General features: G+C 43.3%; 1 protein-coding gene across 7 annotated transcripts in view; it reads right to left on the bottom strand.

Annotated features, from left to right (window-relative positions):
- Nucleotides 1-1,459: 1,459 nt before the first annotated feature.
- Nucleotides 1,460-22,551, bottom strand: part of Kat6b (lysine acetyltransferase 6B) — a 192,135-nt gene continuing 171,043 nt past the window's right edge. For all 7 annotated transcript variants that reach the window (XM_063238696.1, XM_023566761.2, XM_003473808.5 and 4 more), the window contains exons 14-18: nucleotides 16,422-16,653; nucleotides 15,902-16,061; nucleotides 14,967-15,293; nucleotides 8,288-8,579; nucleotides 1,460-5,351 (exon numbers count right to left, since the gene is read on the bottom strand). In XM_063238696.1, coding sequence (XP_063094766.1) covers nucleotides 2,827-5,351; nucleotides 8,288-8,579; nucleotides 14,967-15,293; nucleotides 15,902-16,061; nucleotides 16,422-16,653 — 3,536 coding nt within the window. In that variant the 3' untranslated portion in view covers nucleotides 1,460-2,826. The remainder of the gene's footprint in view (nucleotides 5,352-8,287; nucleotides 8,580-14,966; nucleotides 15,294-15,901; nucleotides 16,062-16,421; nucleotides 16,654-22,551) is intronic.

Raw genomic sequence — 22,551 nt, 5'->3', positions numbered from 1 at the left:
AAGGATTCTTTGTAATAGCTGTCTAGCATGTTCTAAAACTGCACACTGCTGGAGGGATGATGCCTGCACATCTGGCCAGGTGTGCTCAAGCTGTTCAAGTGAGGTTGGCAACTTGACAAGCAAACTCGTTATAACTCTTACAAAGTGAGTGAAGGACACATTATTACTGGGTTTCTTGATGCGGCCTGTGAATGAATCCCAACTCACTGTGATTCAGTTCTGTGAAGCCAAACTCCTCTCTTCCAGGATGTCTGGTGTCAGCTATAGGCCTGAAGGGAAGTAACCAATGAGAGTGGAGGGGTTTGGAGGGCATCTGAACGGGCAATTTCTGCCCTATATGAAGCCTTTCTGGTGTTGGGCCTGTAGTAAGACCTGAGGCACCTCAGCACTGTCCTGATGTTGTCTGAGAAAGCCACTGAGATGTGTCCCCAAGTGAGGTGGGCACGCTGAAGCCCAGGCAACCTCCAGATGCCAGGGTGCCATTCACAGCCACAGCAGAAAGGAACAGGGGGGAATCTTAGCCCCCAGGGAAGCAGCGCAACAGGACAGGGACAGTTCCAAGGTGGGTCCTAGCCTGCCTCCCCTTTCGCTGCAATAGCCCGAGAGGAGGCTCAGCGGAAATCCTCCTCATCCACTTCAAGTGTTTATATCCACTGACTTTGCAGGGGTGGAGAGAACACACCAAAAGGGAAACTGGGATCCTGAATGCACCTTGCCTGGCACTGGGGAAGCCATGCTGCTGAGGAGGAGCCCGGCATCCCACAGCTCTGCAGCCCTGGGGTGCGTGGCTGTCCTGACTCTGCAGAGCTCCCACCCCGATGAGCATAGCCCTAATTGTTGTGTGTTATGCTGATGGTTGTGACTTGCTTAGCAGAGCTGTGAGCACGTGCTGCTGCAACACAGTGAGCTATCTTCACATGGGTGCTGAGCCCGACAGCCATTTCTAGGTTTGTTATTTGAATAATCAATGTTTCAATTCTTAGGCAAGACTCCTCGGAATCCTGTGCAATGTTGGTGAGCTTTTTTTTGGTCTGAATTTCAGCTTCTAAAGAAAACATACAATCATTCACAACAGAGCAAAACTTTCACACGCTTTTAAAGGACATAAAATTTCAAACGTACAGTCCCAAACTGGGTGCTTTTGCTACGGTGGCCCTAAACTCAGGGGAGTTTATACAGACTGTGCAAACAAGGCAACTGGTAATCTGTGCAGGATCTCTTTGCAAATGAAGATCAAAGTCAAAAAGAAAAAAACAAATTCACTTTATTTTAAAGACAATGATCGGCATACAGAAGGTATGCACTAGCATAAAATAAACTTTCATGAAAAGCATTAAAATCCATTATAAATTAATTTATTAAATAGGTATTTGGTATATGTGATGGTTTTATTAGATATTACTCTTATTTATTGCCAACCCTCCCCAAAAGTCAAAAACAAATCAGAAAATCTCATAACTCCAATTTACACTAAATAATTTATTTTCCCAAAATGTGTATGTGTTCTGAGATGTGACACTTGATACAGTTCCATTGGTCATTCTCTATCAATCATAATATGACAGGACACAAGAGGCTAAAAATGGCTCATCATAATTTATTTTATGTTAAAATGTACAGCTTTTTTTGTTTTTGTTTTTTTGTTTTTGTTTTTCTGAAGTAACTGACTAAAAAGAGAACAGATAAATACAAGAGTGTTGCTGGCTCCTATTTTATACAAGGGTTACGCCTCTCCTGCTTGGCCCTTACTGTCACCCTGTACAGGTACAAAGGCTACAAAAAAGGGAGCAATATAAACAGACACAAATAACTTTTTTGCTTTTTTACATGCGATTTGTAAGCTTAGTTTGAGCTATTCACAAGCTACTTCTCTATTTTTCCTTAAAAAATAACTCCAATATTTTATAAAGATAGAAAAATCTACAGATGGAATGAAAATGTAAAGTTAGAGGCATTTCCATAAAATAGCAACTTTACACCAAATTCACTATTTTTTTAAATCCTGCCAAGTATTTGGACATATATGAAATGTTTCAAAACCTGACAGATAAACACTGAGATATGCTTCATTCAATAAACAGAAGTCTGCATTTATAAAACAGAAAGCTGCCTTTTTCCCCAAAGAAATCTGTCACCAAAATGGAAAAGGGTCTCAACTTTACACCAAACAGTTAGCAATAAAACCCTTTTGACTAACCAAATGGGAATAGCTTTTATAGCTCTTTACAGTTTTATAATTAACAAAAATATAGTTTTTTTTTAAACCCTCAAATTAGGGTACCCTAATCAAGGCAAAAAACTTAAGAAATGGCTTACTGTTAGCACAACACTTGTACAGTACTACAAAATGCACTGTCACTAACAAAGACATTAGCGGCATGCTGAAGTGTCACCTTAAACAAAATATACAATAACTGAAATGCTAAAGGCATTTACATGGAGTGATGGGGAGGAAAAAAAAGCTCTAGGTTCAGTATTAAAACAGATAATTTGGGGGATTTGATATCCACATTGTTTTAAGGGAAGCAGGCACAATCAGTGTCTGCCTCCAAACTGTAGTCCAGAGAGAGGCCTTCCTTTGCCAAGGATTTCATATAAAAGTAACAGAAACCAAGGTACCAAAAAAGAAAAAGAAAAGAAAGAAAAATAACTTGTATAAGGCTTTCTGCTGCATACAGCTTTTTTTTTTTTTAAATAAATGGTGCCAACAAATGTTTTTGCATTCACACCAATTGCTGGTTTTGAAATCGTACTCTTCATAGGTATTTGTGCAGATCAATCCATCTGACAGTGATGCCCAGAGGGTGCTGGGGCCGCCCCGGCTGCCTACCTCCTCATGTAGGACCCATTGAGAGACTGCTTGGACATGCCCGTGTTCATGTAGCCATGATGTCCCGGCGCTGTGTACATCATGTTACTGTGGGGCGGGGTCTGCATTGGCTGCTGGGCATATGGCTGGGTGCCCATCATGCCCATCTGCATCTGCATAGGGTACTGGGGCGTCTGGTTCATGTAGCCATGATTGCTATGGTAGCCACTGTTCATCATGGGTTGGGACATGCTGTACCCATTCATGGCGTTCAGAGTGTTCATGTTCACGGAGTTGACGTTGTAGGCTGGGGCTGGCATCAGGTTCACACTCATATTCATGCCTCGCTGCATCGTTAAAGTCCGCGCAGGGCCCTGCATGGCTACGGTCTGGGAGCGCCCATAGATTTGTGACTGATGGGTGGCAGCGGCTGGTGACAGAGACGCCGACTTGGTTCTCATGGAGATGTGGCCCTTGCTGGCGATCTGGGTTTGCAGTCTTTGGCTGTGGGAGATGCCGATGTTGGATGCAGCCATGTTCCGCTGCAAAAGTGGCGGTGGCAGATTCATTGGAGGAGGAGTTAGGTTCGGGGGTGGGGTCATAGTAGCTTGTGCTTGGGGTCCCCCCGGGACAGAGTGTGGAGACTGAGAAAGCTGGACGAGCCCTGTGTTGCTTAATGGTGTAGACAAAGAGGCACTGTTTGCATAGGAAGTCACAGCAGCGGAATGGCTGTAAGGCAATGAATGATCAATAAGTGTATTAGTTAACTGCTGCAGTTTGGCAAGGCTGAAGGTGGCGGATGGCTGTGGGTAGTGCCCAGCCCCAAAATCACTCTGCCCCATTCGCTCATATAAGCCAATGTTGGCATTGCCCGCCTCAGGGATGTCGGCCAGCTGCATGGGCGGGGAGAAGTTGGCTGCCATGCTGCACTGCGCCAGCTGCTGGCTGCTGCTCGGGGGCCTCTCCCCCACGCAGCCCTGGGGAGACTTGACGCTGCAGGTCGGGGGAGAGCTGATGCTGGTCTGCTGCAGCATGCTGCAGCTCCCGCTCATGTTGGACATCTGCTGCGTGACGGCGCAGCTGCTCTGGGTCAGGTTGCTGGAGGTGAGGTTGCTATAGGAGCAGCTGTTCTGGGAAGAGCCGTTTCCACAAATGCTGCCACCCATTGTAGAGTCGTAGCTGCTTGGGTTTTCATAGTTCTCCGTTGTGCTCTCAATGCTGCCCAGGTCACTAAATCCGCTGTCCACGACTTGCTGGGAGTGGTCGGAGACAGACGGGACGTCCATCATTGGACTGGTTTCCATGTTCTGTAAGGAGGGCACTGAGATGGCGCTCTGGTCAGGGCTGATTTGGGCATAGCTGTTCTCCATGGCAGGGACGCTTGGGCTGTTGACAGAACGGACTGACTGGCTGGGATGGGAGTGGACAGATGAAACTGGGCTGCTGTGGTCTGACTGCTGGCAATCGTCCAGCGTTGCGGCGATCTGTGGACTTTGGTCTGCGTGGGTGTAGTTCTGTAGGCTCCTACAGGCCTCCTGCGTCTCCGCACAGTCCTGAAAGGTGTCGTCCTGTTCCCTGTTCTCCTGGGTCAAAGACTGAACCGCCTGGACAGTCTCTGAGTCAATCTCCAAGGTGGCCGTGTTCGCCTCTTTGAACTCGGCATCTACTTCCTCGCCGTCCTTCTGGTCTTGCTTCTGAGCCTGCTCTTCTGGGGGCTCCCCGTCAGACTCGGGTGCAGTTTCGGTGTCGCCAGCAAGCTCCTTCGGCTCACTGTGACACGAAGCCGCAACATCAACACCACAGTCCATCAGGACCTCTGAGTTCGAATAACTGGGCTGAACACTAAGGTCTAAAAAAGCCTCCTGGTTTTCCAGCACCGCTTTGAAGGCTTCTCTTGGGAGCTCTTCCTTCTCGGCTCCGGCAGACTCCATGTGGCTGTCGTCTTCATCGTCCGCATCGTGGTCCTCATTGTGTGCCGGCTCTTCGTCCTCTTCCTCTTCCTCTTCGTGATCATCCAAATGCACATGGTCTTCTTTTGCCACGGAAATTTCGGGTTCCACTTTTTCCTGATTTTTAGAACCATCTGGGTCTTTTTCTACAATTCCTTCTTCCTCTTCTTCTTCTTCTTCTTCCTCCTCTTCTTCTTCCTCCTCCTCTTCGGGTTTGATGAGATCATCGGACTTCTCGCCTGGTGATTCATGTGGACTCCCAGGCGTACAGGATTCCTCCCTTCTGTTCCCATCCCGAGGCAGTGGGGCTTCTGAGGTCTCCTTCACCTCCTGCTCCATCTCGGCAAGAGTGGGGCTGCTTTTGTCTTCGGAAATCTCCTGCTGCTCCTCCACTGTGACCTGCTCATCGGGCTCCATGGGCGTTTCTGGTGGGGTGTACAAATTCAGTTTAAATCCGGTCTTCCGCTCTTTGCTCTGCCTCCACTTAGACAGACCTCGCTTGGTTCCTTTTGGCCATGTTTGCTTGCACTTCAGAGTTTCAGGATTGTCTTTGCTGCCTTCTTTCAAGTTATTTGCATCTTCATCTGTATTGTCTTTGTGAAGAGACGGGGAGGGGGGAAAAAAGCAAAGTTAGAAGGCAAAACCAGACAAACCTGATCATTCCTCTAAATCAACTAGCCAGCACTGCTCTCACTTTAGCTTGATAGAAGTAGCTGGTAAAGACAATCAGGACTAACCTGGGATCATATTGTGGCAGAAGCCAAGAAAGGAGCCTTGGCATGGGAAAAATATATGAGCTGAACAAATAAGACATTCTCTGGATGCCTGGATTTCTTACAATTAAAAAAATTACTTTGAACACCTACAAAATAGGAAACGCACTGAAAAGGGAGTAAAGGTCTCATATCTCAATCACTGCCCTGGAAAAATGACTGGAGCCGAACTCCTGTATGAACCTCAAGGAAGTTAGCTACTGTTTATGGACATTTGCTGGATTTAAATGAGCTCAGATTATATTATGTGTTTTGATTTGAATGTTTGAATTTTTATGTTTTCTGGCATAAAAATAAATGGTGTATCTCTAAAACAGATGAGTAACTAAGACACACAAACATCATCATTTTTAGGGTCATCAATTTTGCATGATAACCTACAATGTAAGGCCCACAAAATTCCTGAACATTCAAAATACAGGTAATCTTTTTAGTACTCCTTTCCTCATAATGTACTTTGGATGAGTTTGCTGCTCAAATGTATTTACAGTAAGATAATTAGGAACAAACAATAATTGTAAAGTTCATTTCAGTTCAGGTAGCCTTATTTCTCTCTCTCTCTCTCTGTCCCCTTATCTATGTGAATAAACACATAGGGTTATACAAAAATAAGCAAACACTAAATAAGTATACACTACAAAACATCCATGCCTCAACATTTGTGGAAGGTTAGAACCATACTAACCTTCTAGAGTCACTGGTCAGTTAAAGGAAAATCTTCCTAAAGAACAACAACTATCTTATTAAAAACCCCACCTTGGCTGGGCATAGTGTGTAGGACCATAATCCCAGCTACGTGGGAGACAGAGGCAGGAGGACTGTAAGCCTGAGTCCATCTTAGTCAGCTAGTGAGAACCTATCTCAGAATAGAAAAAACTGAAAAGGACATAGTGGTGGAGCTCCTGTCTAACAAGCGGGAAAGCCTGGGTGGGGTTCAATCGCCAGTGTTGAAAAAGCAAAACAGCAACAACCAAAAACCTAAGCATTAATAAACACCCCGCCCTGTCTTGGAGAATAGGAGTAAGGTCTAACAATTAGAAAGATTTCCTTATTGCAGAATGGAGTGATTTCTAATCTAATCAGCACACCGCAGGAGGAGCTGGACATTCCTATGTAATAAAAGCATCATACATACACTTCCTGCAGGCTTACACACAAAATGACTATAGATTGCAGGCCACGGAGAATGATCCTTCAGCCTTACCAAGTCCTAGGCCTGGAATGTTTCCTTTCTATTCACAATAGGAAGAAAGAGCCACCAGTGGTTTGGGATTCAATTTTTTTTTTCTTTTTTCTTTTTTTTTTTTTTTGGTGCTGGGGATCAAACTCTCGACCTCATGTTTGCCACGCAGGCACTTATGCCACTGAGCTAAACCTCCAGCCCCCAGGATTCAATATTCTTAAGCCACTGGTTCTATGAACTTTCCTTTTTAGAAATACCTCTTTAAATCAGGAAATGAGTTTTCTGACAATTATTCTGAGTTAAGGAGAGAATCCTGAAAGGAACTGAATATAATACAGCCACAAAGAATTTCTAAAGGTAAATAGCACACAGTGGAGAGGAGTAATGGTAAATCTTCTACAGGCTCTAGAGAAGACAGCCAAAAGGTGGAAACACCTTCCCTATCTCTGAGTTTGTTGTTTATTTTTATTTGTTCATTTCAAGAAGCTACAGATCAAGGCTTGGTCTGTGTGTATGCAGGACAAAATGCTAGGCCCTCAGCAACACATGTTGTTGTTAACTAAAGAAGTTGTTAACTAAAGATGCTGGTTGTGTTTCCCTTCTTTTTTGGGGATCAAACTCACAACCTCATGCTTACCAGGCAGGTGCTTATGCTATGGAGCTAAATCCCCGGTCCACTGGCTGTGTTCCTAAAACTGGCTTTTCAAATACTAGAGTGGAACTGTGGTTCCCAGTGAAGTGAGACAGTCCATTTCCCAAACCATAATAGGTTCTGAGTAGTCATTTCGGAGCAGAAATACAGACTGTCTCAAAAGCCTTCATGATTCTGTTAGGAGTCAGTGCCCAGAGAGGCCCAAGATGGGTGCTTCTCAATAGGGCATCAAGGAAAATTCACTGGTGTTTGTATTTTTGTAGAGGATGAGGAAGGAAACGTCCCTCAACTTACGTGGAAAGTTACTTTCTTGATTTCTATGCTGTCCTGTGTTACCGGAGCTATGACTAAGGGTATGGGTGAATTCAGGATAATTATTCAGGGTATCTCTACTACTAATTATTAAGATGTACCACTAATTTCCTGGTATTTGTTTTCCAGGAAAAAGAACAATAACGTGCAATGTTCACACTGATCATAACATAGGTATGCCCTGAATTCCAAAATACTACATGTAAAGAAAAGTATGTATTATAACCAAGGATATGCAATGTGTTTCTTTTTTAAAAACTGTTACTTTATTTTCTGAGACAGGGTCTTATTATAAAGCCCAGGCTAGCCACAAATTTGTAGTAATCCTCCTGCCTCTGCCTCCTGAGTGCTGGGATTACAGGCATGTGCCACCATGCCCAGTCTAAAATGTGTTTCTTATAGACAGACTTCAAATTTCTGCAAAGGTGAACCCAGCTATAGGGAAGTCCTGAACTTCGGAAAGAAAGGACAGACACTGTTATGAATAAGAAAGGACAAAGGGCACTTATGTCAGGTGCACTGCTGTGACCTCCCAGCTGCCACCGGAACAACTCCAGGAACGAGCTGTGCACACAGTCAGCGGTGAGATCTGTGTAACGTTCTACTTACTTCTGCAGGGGTCACTGTTCTTAAAGCAATGATTGTCTTTTTCTTCCTCCAGCTCTGCCTGCCTCTTCTTCCCAAGCTGGTGCTGGAACGCTTTCCTCAGCACCGGCTTCTGGCTCTCCTCCTCCACTTCCAGCTCGCAGGTAGGCTCCAGCTGCGGCATCGGCCTCTCCTCATCTGAGTGGTCAAAGGGCTCGTTCAGAACTTCTGTCGTCTCCGAAATGGTCTCGGTTGTTACACTGCTGTTGATTCTCCTGCGTTTACGACCCCTTTTCTTCTTTAGTACAAAAGGCCTCTGAAATTAATTCCAAACGTAGTACAAATCAGAGCTCAGGCGAAATTAAACGGGTGAGTCAATGTGCGGCAGCCGTGTGCTGAAGCACGGCTGAGCGTCTCGCACGTAAAGGCTGCCGTGGTGCCTTTGTACTTAACCTTCCATTTGATGTTTAACGTCCCTCTCGGGCTCTGACTACACAGGCAAGTGTTTTCCAAATACAACAGTTGTTTGCTCAAGCAGATGCTTCGAGAGGGAATGGCCTAGCAGCTTGACAGTAGATTTTAAAAGCTAAGCTTTGCTTTCCTAGCATTTATGTTCCAAGTGGTATACTTGCTGGTTTCAATATCCTGCACACACACAACAGACACGCTAAGGTCATCACAGACCCTGATGATTGTAAATTTGCTAGCCATCAGGTCATCCACTGAATGCTTGATAGCTGTGTTTGAGGGGAGCACACTTCATGCAAAGCCTATTTGTCAGCGTAGGTGACTAGTCTACTCGTCTCCTTTCAAACTACGAAGGGACAGGGACGAGTTTTAAGAATGTATTTTTCCATTGCCTAAAAAGTCAACAAACTTATGTGGTTGTTGGCTACTGGAATGTGAGGAAATAATAATTTTGGAAAAATAATTTAATATGGATGGCATCTTAAAAAGTTAAAAACTTCTTCAAAATATTTCAAGTGGACAACAAATTAAAGATAGCAGAACTGTATCTTTGGTAACTCTTGGATACATTAACAAACCTCTCAGATTACTGTCTTATGATAGTATGTGCCTTCTTCAATGAACAGAAGAAGAGATGCATGGAAATTAATAAAACAAGTGCTACCCTTCTAATGCACATGAAGCTGATTTCCATGACAAGGAAGGAGAGGAGGGATTGACGTGGGTTATGGTAAAATAGAACTTTGTCTTATCCACAGAGGGGTTGGGAGGATGTACTCAGAAGAAAAAGGTATACATGAATTGTTTATACAATAAAATAGGATTTTAAGGCTTACCAAAAAAAAAAAAAAAAAGTTAAAAGAAGCCAGGTATGGTGCACACCTGTAATTCAGCATTTTAGAAGGCCAACGCAGGAGGATCAACAAGCTTGAGTCTAGCCTGGGAAATTTAATGGGACACCCATCTCAAACAAAACAAAAAATTCCAATCCTATGAAGAATGTAATCATTATGTTCTGCAAATATGTAAAAATAACAAAAAAAACAAACAAACAAAAAAAAAAAAACCATAAAGGCTGGAATGAAGCTTAGTGAAGGTCCTGGATTCAATCCCCAATATTGGGGGTGTGGCAGGAGGCTAAAAAAGACAGGTGTGGTGGCACACACCTGTGACCCCAGCATTCTGGGAGGTAGAGGTACAAGGATTGCCAAGTCTGAGGATAGCCCAGGCAGCTTAAAAGACTGAAAAATTTTAAAAACAGCTGGAGATGTAGGTGAGCTCGAAAAACCTTGGCTTAACCCACCAGTGTCATTTAAAACAAAAAAGTAAGTGGAAAGAAATGGACGTGCCTGACAAGCGCAAGGTTATGAGTTTGATCCCTGGTAGCTCTCCACCCCGAAAAAAGGAAAAAAGAAACAGAAGTGTTTATCTTTATGTAAGACACACTTTTTTCATTAGTATGAAAAGGGTAGCACAAATGACTCTCTAGAATTGTAGTGATAAAAAAATTTTTTTTTCCAAATACAAAAGTATTTAATGATAAAATTTCAACAAAGGACTAACAGGTAAATTTGCTGCTAAAATTGTTGGCAATGCAATGCAAAGAAGGGTTAGGGGTATGGCTTAGTGGTACAGGACCTGCCTAACAAGGCAATACTCTGGGTTTGACAGCCAGTACAAGTCAGCCCTGGTAGCATCTGCCTGGCACCCAGGAAGCCCGAGTCAGGAGGATTACAAATTCAAGCCCAGCCAAAACAATTTAGCAACTTAGCAAAACAGTATTAAAAAAAAACAAAAGAAAGAAAGAAAAGAAAAAATGAAAAGGGATGTAGCTCAGTGTGAAGGTCCTGGGATCAATCCCGGGTGCTGAGGTTGGGGGAGCGAATGTCCTGGTAGATTGTATCTAAGAATTAGTATGTAGTAATAAAGTATTTTTTTTCCAAATACAAAAGTAATGATAAAATTTCACACAAAGGACTAACAGGTAAATTTGCTGCTAAAATTGTTGGCAATACAATGCAAAGAAGCGTTTTACCTTTTTAATCCTCTGAATGTTTTTGAAGAACACAGATAGTAGGCCGTTTAGTCATATTCTTAATATGACATTTGTGCTTATTAATTTCCCTAGTCCTATCTTCCTTAAGATAGAATTTTCCCAAGCTGAGTGTAGCCCACATAACAAACAGGTTTCTCTTAGGTTGGGTCCATTCATATAGCTGTAGTCCATGTCATGCTTGGGATGATTCTGGCTTTTGATGTCTTTAGGACAAGCTCATCTCACTATATACGTAAAATATGGTCATTCTTCTCAAAAGAAATTAAAATATTAGTCAGAAGGCTGAGGTTCACTCATGGAATGATCTCTTCTCCCATTTTCCCGCAGCTACTCTCCCTCTGACCGCCAGGCCTGGAGAAAGAGCCCTGAGTCAGGGGACAAAAGTCCCTGCCCTGCATTCTCTCTATCTCGCCTCACTTCGTGTCACACATAGATACAGGACAAAGGTATCAGAATTGGGATAGAAATTACCTAAAGAAATAAACCACCCATTCACCTTCTTTACCAGTTCAGATGAGAGACGACATGCTTCAGAAAAACCATCAAGTTACTAAGGTAGGAAGAATTGCATTAACATGTACTTGGCCACGAACGAAAAATATCTGCATGAAAAATACCTAAAATATGACTTCCGGGAGAACATGGCGGACAGATAACAGCAACTACCGGAGGCTCTCTGAAAGACTCGGCTCAGAAGCCAGGAATGGTGCGGACTAAGGAGACATAAGCAGGTGGAGATATGCTCTGCTGACTCAGGAACAAACTGGGCTGAGAGAAACCAACTTGGAATGCATTCCTGGTGCTAAAACAGGAACAGAAAAGCCTCGGTGTGGAGCTGGACCCCGCGCCACTGTAAGCCGCGATTTGGGTTTCCCGCCGCGTGGTGGCTGGCTGCCTCTACAGCAGCTCGGCAAGGAGAGAGACGCGCAGAAGCTCTGAGAACGGCAATCTGCGAACGGCAGGGAGACGTGCACTGACTTGTGGTGAGGTGAGTGAGAGAAACTGACACTCTACCACAGTTTGACTCCAGCGGAGGACTTTCTGGGCCCCGGCAGTCCTGTGGGAGCAGGGCGCGGTGGTGACTCCAGCCACACATCCCCCTCTCGGGCGGGATTGGTGAAAAGTGCCTGGCCTGTGTGACGCTGCCGGCGGACCTGGTAGGCTGTCCCAACCCAGATCCCAGAGCCTGATGGTGGCCGGGAGGGGAGACATGTAGGCTGCCTGGTCTGTAACTCCCTGGTGCGCAGCGGTGAGCGGGAACACCTAACTGGCGCAATTCGATCAGGCTGTGGCTGACTGGGAGAGAAGCTGGGCCTCTTATATAAGCTTGCATATATAAGGAACAGAGAAGAAGAGGCAGCATGGGAAGAGGCAGCAACAAGAAAGGCTCCTCGGCCCCCAATTCTGAGAAACAGGCAATAGCAGACACCGCACCAATATACATAAGGCACCATATAGAGAGCCTCATAGACCAATTCAGGAATGAAGTTATCAATGACCTGAAGCTAGAAGTATGCAGAATAGTTAGAGAAATGCTAAGTACCACCCAAGAAAAAACAGGTGGTGGAATGGAAGAACAGAAAAAAAGGGGAGAATTGTTTGATGGAGAAAACAGAGAAAGCATAGAATACGTGAAGCAGGTTCAAAGGGACTACCAAGATACTAAGAAGTCTATAGAAGACTGGCATAACAGCTTGAAAGAAACTAAGGACAGACTATCTGAACTGGAGGGCAGACTTGTAATATGGGAGAATGAAATGAAAAACTTCTTAAAAATAACAAAGAAACAAACAGCAATAATACAAAGACAAGAAGATGATAAGAGGATCCATAACTTAAGGATTAAGAACATAAAAGAAGAAGTAGGGACACAAACAAGTGAACTACAAAAGCTACTCACAGAAATAATCCAGGAGAATTTTCCTAATTTAGCAAAAGGTAAAGATACTCAGATGTATGAGGCATACAGGACCCCAGCTACCTACAACCCAAACAGAGCAACACCCAGGCATATAATAATAAAAATTCCAGAAATTCAATACAAGAACAGAATATTAAAAGCTGTAAGAGACAAGAAACAGACCACTTACAAGGGAACACCCATCAGAATTACAACAGATTTCTCTGCACAAACTATCAAATCACGAAGAGCGTGGGGGGAAATAATTCAAGCTTTGAAAGATAATAATCTCCAGCCAAGATTGAGATATCCTGCACAACTGTCCCTGGAAATTGATGGAAAAACAAGGTGCTTCCAGGATAAAGAGGAACTGGGGGAATTTGCAACCACCAATTCAACTCTACAGAAAGTATTGCAGGATATTCTAAAAAAAGAAAAATACAAAGAACCCAGAAATAGTGGCGGGGAGGCCACAACGAATGGAGCAGAGAACAAAATGAAGAAGACAAACTGACAGCTACTGACAGAAAAAGAGCTCAACAGAAATGAGGCAGAGAAGATTGGATGATAGGAACAGCTATTTTGGAGAAAATGACATCTTAATAGGTAATACTGATTTAGTATCATCTTGTTTTGAAGTCTCATCTAACTTTTGTCCTTCTGTCTCCAATGGTCTAAATAGGCTGTATCTTATTGGATTTTATTATGTACGATAGTATAAGCAAAAACCTTTTAAAGACAAGGAGATTATACAGAAACCATTGTTCATTTTCTGTTAGTCGATTCTTAATACTCTGTAATGCTGTCATTCTCTTGAATGGTTTTACATTGTTTTGATATACTTAATGCTACAGTATACGAAGTTGTACTCAAGGATTTCAAAGAAAGAGACAATATGGTAACTACTTTTAGGTTAGGATTATCTGGTGGTGAAACACTATTCTGCTTAAATGGTTATGTTTTGATCTGCGCTGTTTCGTTGTTATGCCCTCTTTTATCTCAATTTCCACTCCATTGTTTACTTTTTTATCTTTATCCTTTTAATTAAAGGAAAAAAATTGCAGGATATATTATAGTAACCCACTTTGACTTTTCATTACCTTGATTTAAAGCCCTGTATTACTCTCACCATCTGGTTTTTAACTGATGTTCCCTATTCTGTTTTGCTGGATAGTATCAGGTTCGAAAGTTTAGGCATCAGCTGTGAAGATAATGAGATTCATTATGACGCCCATTCTTGTTGACTTTTATCTACTTTTGAAGACCTACAATGTCTCCAGTGTTTTGGTTTTGTCGGTCTTATTCTTTACTGTTTTGTTCAATTGTATTATAACTAACGATATAGGCAATTCTATTAGAGATAGCGGGAGGCATTATGGTAACCATTGTTGATCACCTTGTATTATGGTTTTACATTATCTATTATGTCCACCCTTTTGACTTGACCGATTCTGTTCTGTTATGTCACATTTGGTTTTACTCTCTTCCAAAAAAGTAATAAGAACCGTGGGAGCAATGAAACCCAAAATGTGTAATAGTCATGGTACAAAAGAGAGGAAAAGAAAGTGCTCCAAACTATATAACTGCATGTATATTTAAGTGTATAAGATAGAAAATGATATCACAGAGTTTTATTGGATCAATGAACAGAACTGTTTGCAGTATCATTGATGGAATGTTCACTTTACAAGCTTTAATTTTGTGACTTGAACAATTATTTCTAAGATGACAATATGTAATCCATTAACTAGTAATTTCCTACTGTTCATTTTTTTCTGTAAATCTGTATAACTTGTACCCTTTCCCTGCTTTTTTTTTTCTCTTTTCTTCTTAAATAAAATTAAAAAAAAAAAAAAAAGAAAAAAGAAAAATACCTAAAATACTTTGTAACAGTGCTATGTCAAAAACAAGGAGGAGAAACACCAGCGAAAGCCTGAGCTTCCAGTGACCTTGGCTAAGTCTTCTGGCGGCCCTAGGCCTCGGGTCATTAAGTGCTCTCTGGGGCCCTTTCAATTCCTATTTGCCAGTTACTCTACTCCTGCAGAACAGCAGGTGGCAGTGACTACTAGACTAGGACACTGGCCGGTCTCTGGTTTCCTGCTGTGGCCATCAGTAAACACCATCATGACTGTAAGGTAAACAATTATGGTATCTCATCACTGGGGCTGTGTGCACATAAACTACACTTGAAATAGAGAAAGTGAAACGAACAATGCTGGCAATGACAAATAAGAGTTGATTGAAAGAGACTTGCAGAGTTTCAATCTAAAGACACATACCTTTCTCTTTATAGCAACTGACTGTGGTTTAGTCAATCGTGGAGGAGAGCTTCGAATATTTTCTTCCTCTTCCTCATCTTCCTCCTCCTCTTCTTCCTCTTCTTCTTCCTCTTCCTCCTCCTCCTCTTCTTCTTCCTCTTCACTGCTCTCTTTAGCCAATTCCATCAGCTGCCCACGTTCCCCGGCCCCTGGGCGGCCCTCCGGAGAATGCAAATACTTATTTTTCGATTGTACTTTTGCAGGTGATTGCCTACTGTTCGCTCTAGATGACAGGATTTCCTGGTCCTCCTTTTCCCAGCAGCTAGCTTGTTCCATCAGCCTCTCAGCCTAAGGAGGCGAGAAATGGTGAACAGTGAGAGGGCAGCTCCACAGCCAAAGACTCTAAGAATCAATAGCAAAGGGTCTCTAAGTGACCCTTCACCGACTCTTAAGTCGGAACAGGACAGTCAGCCAGCCATGCAAATTCTGGCCGCATCATCAGAGGAACCCTTTGCATCCGTTAGGATAACAAATCAAAGGGGATTGGGTTTCCTGGGATACTTAGCATTATAAATGATGCAGTTAATTGATTTGAGTCCTTTATCACTACATTACATGCTCACTGGCATGGAGCACTTTAAGCAAGTTCATAAACACAAAGAATCGATTGACACTGCAGCCTAGGAGCTCAGCAACCAAATCTGATCTGATTACATGCTGTCAGGAGTGAAAAATGCCGCTCTGTGATCAATGATAAATGTTTCACTTTTCATACTCAATTCAATAAAATTATCATGTCTTACCATGCAACCTCAGTTAGGATAAATTAGTGCCATATCATTTCACAAGCACTCTACACATAAACAAGACTTTGACAATGACGGTAATGACTTTCTCAGCGAAGAGAGTTATAAGATTGAAGTTACACAAGTTAGGATAAAGAAGTCAATCACTACCTCTTTTTCAGCTTCTCGTTCTTCTTCAGAAACTGCAACATTAGAAATTAAAATTGGCGTCCACCTCAGACATTCTGGATCAAGTTCATTGACCCGGGAACAGGTTTTCAGCTTTTCCATGTGGTCCAGTATCAACTTTTCCCTTCTAATGATGACAAATCTGTAACGTGATAAGGCAGAACAAAGTGCAATCAAAAGCTGCAATTTCATTTCCCCTTCACACACTGACACATGCTAGTGTTAATATTACCCAAGTCAGACAAAAATCAGCAGGCACATGAATAGAAGGGTACAACAAAGTGAAAGAAAATAAGCCAAAGAGTATCATTTCCTGGTTTTTTTTTGTAGAATTTTTTTTTGGGTACTGGGAATCAAACTCAGGAGCTGCTTGCCAGGCAGGTGCTGTGCCACTGAGCTACATCCCTGGCCCAGAGGAGTCGTTTTGGTAACACCAGCAAAGGACCTATTTGATGGGAGGCGCTTCAGAGGCGGCAGCATTGCCCAGGGTCTAGGTACTCACCTGCCATCTCTCTTGTCAATCATGTGGAGGTGCTGCAGAGTGGTGGCAATGTCATGGGGGCACATGCCCGTAGCTCTGCTAATTGCCTTGATGCTGATGTGTCTCTCATGGTGGTGGCAGAGGTATTCTAAGATGACGCTCTTCCAATAGGCCAGGTAGGAGAGACGGCCCAGATCAGAGAGTGGCTTTTCAGGAGACCCTGCTTGGCCTTCTCTTCTAGAAAGCAAATAGCCTAGGGTAGAAAAGCAAAAGCCCACACTTGCTAAGGTGTTTCCAGAGCTATGAACATGAGCTGCAACAGTACAGTTAGCAACAAGGTTGAAACATCACATCAAGGAGGCGTATCTTTTTACGTATGAAGCCTCTTCCCAGGTAAGTGACTGGATCTCCAGGAAGCTTCTGCTTCTGCATCCTTTCCAGTGGCACTATTATGTCAGTTCACACAGAGCGCACTGGCTTCAAAACATACATTGTGGTGTACTTAACAACATGACGGTGTAATTAACAAAGCCTGAAAACTGAGACTGAAGACATTACTTCTGGTAAATCTCAACATCCGTCTCCTACCAGCTTGAAAGTCTTTCAAAAACTCAATGTCAAGCACTTACTCAGAAATCCTGTTGAGGGACCACCCCAAACATTAATGGGCAAGTTGTTTTCCACAGGAAGGACCTAATGACCCTTTGACAGCTGGGTCTTAATAAAAGAGAAGGGCCTCGCTGGGCTCAGAGTCTGCACGGCCTGTTAGTTTTAACTAGCCGGGTGATCTGAAGACCTGTTTTAGGACTAATAAAAGAATGTCTTTCAAGTCAACTGCTGCAGTTCACGTCAGCTCCGCTAGCTCTATTTTCACCTCTTTCATGGAAATTAATTTATAATCCAACCCCAGAATGCTACTCATACAGATTAAAAAATACACACAACATAAAAGCTCCTTAAATCAAATTATTTCATGTACACTCTAAAAAGCCCGAGCACATTAAGCTTCTGAACACATGCCGCAGCATCACTGTGAAGGTTCCTTGGCAAAAGAACTTTAAAATGAGGAAAACTTTAAATCCACTTGAAGGAATGAATGAAAGCTGGCGGCTGTCTCGGTAATTAAGAGCCACTTACGAAGTAGAGAAGAAATGCTGTAAGCTAATGATGTCTCCCTTCTCTAATTATCTATTTCAACAGCCTCACCTTCATGAACTTCCTAAAGTTAAACAAACATCACCACATACAGTAGGTGGCAGCAATTACAAAATCATGCTGCTCTGTGAACCACCCAAATCTTCAGCATTTTCTTCTTTATCTACATTTCCAAAATGGCTGCATTCAAGAATTTTTACAATTTTAGATTTTGTGTTACAAGGAGAAATCAGTGCCTCTGATGCATTTTCCTGCCTCTTAAAATCACTGCAAATAATGTAGAAAGATAGCACAAGAAATCCAACCTGAATGCTACAGGGATATAATAACAGCATTTTACATCTTAATGGCTTTAGTCTGAATGCTATTACAAAGAATAGGCATAAATTCAACATTAGCTTTTGCTGAAGTCTTTTGACTTGACTCTTTAACTCATATTTAACTGCAAAGTATTTGATTAAATGCAAACAAGTATCACCATATTTTACAGTCAAACCACTGGCGACGCGTCACCTGGCTGCAGGCTGGAGCTCTCGACAGCAGTGTCAGGAATGCTAACAGCAATGGCCGTGTGCTGCGCTGTGCTGTGCCACAGCCAGCCCTGTCTCGTCCTGTCAGAGGGAAAACCTCTCTCTGCTGCCAGAGCACGAAAGCAGCCCCTCAGAATGCGGGTAACTGTCACATCCATCACCTGCCTCCTAAGCGCTTGGCACATGCTGAAAAATGTGCTCAGCGGAAGGCTGCAGCTCTGTGCTCCTGGGGGACAGAACACAGAACTATGGAGAAGGAACTCTCCCCTTCTGTACATGAGATTCCACAGTTAAAAGCCCTCTGCAGTGGCTATGGAAATCCTCAGGCTTTCACTGGTTGGTATCTGAACCCCAGTTGGAGATGGAAACTTCCCCCTCTCCTAGACTGGCAGAAAGATTTTGCACAAATGAAGGCTTGGGAAGTTAAGTCTGTGCTGTCCCTAGTGTGAGTGGTGACCTTACCCTGGAAGCACAAGGGCTTTGTTCTGTGTACCCTTCGCACAGGTCCTACTCAAGACTGAGAAGCAGCACCAGAATTCCAGAACACCTTGCTTTATCCAGCTGTTCGTGTTTGGTACCAGGCAGGTACCAGTTCTATCTGGTGGCACAGAGGTGTCTCATCAGGGCCTGGACCTTGATGGGAGAGGCCACTCAATCTAGCAGGTAACCTAGGTCTTGGGCAGCACTACGCACAAATCTTTCAGCACTGGCCATTCCTGCCACAGTAAGTGGCTGTCTTCTGGACATTTCCTTAGACTCCCAACTGCAGCCCATGACTGGCATAAGCACAACATCCAGCGTGACAAACGCTGACCAGCACGGGCACGCTGAAGTTACTCGTCTTCCCCAGCACCCATCCTCCCTGGGTAAACAAAGGCCAGGCGGGAAAGAGAACTTCTGGCATGTACAGGCAGGAGGTGCTTTCCTAGGTGCCGGGAGAAAGTTGGAAATCTGACCTCTAAACAAAACACATCAGGCGGCTTTTCACGGTTCAAGTGCCAACACCGCAGAACACACAACGCCACCTCCTGCTTGGCCTGCAATGAGTTTCTCTTCTCAGATTCACAGATCATCAAAGGAACTTACAACCAGAGGGAGCAAAGGACACTTCTGCCAAGAGCCATGTGGAAGTCCACAGAATCCCCTCCCAAAGGAAGTTCTGGGTATAACAGTTATCTACTAGAACAACCAAAAGGACCACAGATCAATTTCTTAGGCCTTACTAGGGAAGTCACCTGCTATCTGATCATCTCTAGAGTTTAGAAAGGAAGCCCATGTCTGCTCAGGGGCTCTGTGGGCCGCTGGGGTGAGGCTGGGGGATACCACCCAAATGTCAGCAGCAGCAGAACCATCAAAACATAGGTGCCCCCCAGGGCACAGTGCACACTGTCAGCTCCCTAAAAACATAGGGTTTTAAATAAAAAAACTTCTTGCCACCCATTGCTTCTTCCTACTTTTTCTAGGATTTTCAAAACATAATAATGATTCAGCCCATCAACACAATAACTTTTGATGAGAACATTTTACTTATTGAGTAATTATAGGGATGTGGTGGCTTAAGTTACAGCTCTTAAATTTAACTTACCAAAAAGTTTCCAAATAATTGATCTAAGATGCAGGGAAATAAAAAGCACTTATCTTGGAAGCCGGTGTATTATCCTGAAGCATCTGAAACAAGTACAATACACCCCTGGTGAATAGATTCCCATAGTGCGCTACCACCTCTCCTCAACTCAGGGCACTTTTAACCAGAGAACCTCAGTTACTCTGGAAAACCTGGCTGTGTCAGTCGGAAAACAAGAGTGATGCATGGAGAACATATCCTAGCAGCTGCTGAGCTGGAGGTGCTGCCAAACGGTGCTAACTTGTGAGTAGGGGCCCTCCAATTAAAAACTGAGTGGCCCATAACCCCACTGCAGCTCTCCTGGCCGAGCAGAAATGGGCTTCCTCCTCTGCTCACTGGACCTACTTACCCAGGGGAAGGAAGGTGGGTAATGACATGTAGGCCACATGCTTCATCAAGGTGTTTCGTTGAGGGAACAGAACATGATCTCTACAAAAGTAAGCCTTTCTGAATTGTGCTACCTGGGACCCAAGTGTACCTTGTTTCTGTTAGTGTTGATTCTTTTATCATTTTTCCCCCCCTCTGGTACCAGGGCTCAAACTCATGACCTCACACTTGCCAGGCAAGCGCTTGTGCCACTGAGCTATATCCCTGGCCCCTCAATTCTCATAGTAACTAGCTTTGATATTCGACGTTTGAAATGGTTAACACTTTCCCAAGAAGAAAAAATGTGGTAAAGAGATGTGTTCATGGAGACAGATTCATTATGATAAGGAACTACCTAGAAAAGTTCAAGATTGGTTTCTATAGACACAAATTCCCAAATTAATTTAACTCCTGGCATAAAAACTGCCAGGTGAACCTTTATTCATAGGGACATTCCTTGCTTTTAAAATGAGTGGTGATTCGAGACTGCAGTGTAGCGTAGACCACCAGCAGAATAGTGTGCTCAGGCAAGGGTGTGCCTGTGGATAGGTCCCCCAAGCTAAGGGCGGCTGCCCTCCACCCTTGTGCAACTCCCTCTTCAACACCCTGAAGCCAAACCCCATGAAGATCCTCAACACAGAAGTGTAAACTTTGTCTCACTACTCAGTCTCAGCTCCTATCCATGTGGATTATGTGAGGTCAAGGTCACCAGCTGCTTTTAGGGGAAGATAATCTTCAAGATTACACATCTTTCATCAGACACCTGTTTCGCTCACCAAACCCTACTAAAAGGCTCACATCAGTAGGTAGCAATGGGTTTACAAACCTGGGAACAGACAGCAGGGCGGGGATTTATGGCAGCTCTTGAGCAGAGGAAATCTGATGATTCAAACCATGTGGTTCTCGCCTGGAAATGGCAATACACTGTGCCACTGAGCTCAGCAGGACTGGTTTCTGGGGGTGAGCAGCACTGTGATCAAGTGGATGAAGGCCCCAGGGGTAGTTAGATGCTGACAGATGACCTTGACAGGCTGGCTACACTCCTTAAGTTCTGCTACATCTCCTTAAGTTTTGCAGTTAGTGCAGAAGGAAGCTGAAGCCTAGTTCTCACATTGTTTTGAGATTATTGTGACCAACGTGAAAACTTATGTTTCCTATTTATTAAAATATCCTGGAAAATAAAAATCCTGAATTTCAGATATCTAAGACACCTCTCCTATAATTCGATGGGCCTGGTGTAACTATGTCACAACCAGAATACAGACGCTTCTCACAAGTAGGTTCCATTCCTGCTACTAGGTCATTGAAAGAGGAATTGTATATAGTATGTACAATATTCAGGAAAAGGAAATAGTCAAAGGAAAATTCAATGTGGTGACTTTCCTTTTATTTGCATAACTCTTACATGCAGTACAGTATAATCAGCAAAAATTACAATATTGTATTAAGCCACGTATACTATACCCCCCAAAAAGGCAATGAGGCACTATAAAGAAGATGTACAAAATTGCACCAAAAAAAAAAAAAAAAAAAAAAAGGGTTGTAAGTTTGGTCTGTCATTAACCAGGCAGGTTGTTCAATGAGGAATATATTGATTTTCAAGGTCCCAAAGTGTGGTTCCCTAGAGCACCAGCATCAGATTACTCAACAACCTCTTAAGAGTTGCAAATTCTTTTTTTTTTTTTTTACTGTGATTTGTTTTCATAAAGAGTTGCAAATTCTTAGATCTTAGGGCCCTGGATCGCAATTTGCGACTGCAGCCTCGGCACCTGTGCTTTAACAAGTGACCCCTGGCGATTCTGATGCATATGAGTTTGAGGACCACGCTGTAAATTCTGCTTTGCTCATTTTGCTGAGCAAGTTGGAAACCTCTTCATGAGGTAGGGGAGCCGCTGGCTGGATGGTGGGCGTGGAGGATTCAAATGGATGCCATCTTGCCCGGCTCCTTGATCCTGGACAGCTGAAGAATGGGCTCTCTACAGCCCTAAAGACTGAAAGTTACCCTGGAAAGCAAGAACTTGCTGAACCACTGCCTGTGCCTCTCAGCCTCTACTGGGCAAATAGTTCAACCCTTGCTACAATAGAGACTGTTATTTGGTGGATCCAGGCTGGGGCTCAATTTCCTGTACTGTGAACTACACTTGAACATCATGCATCTTGGTCTTCATCTTCTAAAACTTAAACTGTATTTACTTTTTTTAAGATGCTGAAGAGTTTTCGTGCATAAGAGCTATCTCTATAGCATTTACAAAGAAATGAGAACTATCACTCATTTCAAAATGTCAATTATCTCATTACATGTTTCCGTAATTTTTAATGAGGACACCCAATATTTTCTAAAGTGTAAATAGAACAATGAGAAGAGAGAATCCCACCACCACTACACCCCCATTTTTGTAAATCTCTTCAACTTCTGGCTTGAGAGAAGACAGCAGAATTCTCATACTTTTTTTATATCAGATCATGAAATTTCAAG

This window comes from Cavia porcellus, unplaced genomic scaffold (assembly GCF_034190915.1).
Source record: "Cavia porcellus strain 051 isolate PalLab524CR breed Dunkin Hartley unplaced genomic scaffold, mCavPor4.1 scaffold_28, whole genome shotgun sequence".
NCBI lineage: Eukaryota > Metazoa > Chordata > Mammalia > Rodentia > Caviidae > Cavia > Cavia porcellus.
Note: the sequence above shows the minus strand (reverse complement) of the source record. Positions and strands in the feature narration are given on the sequence as shown.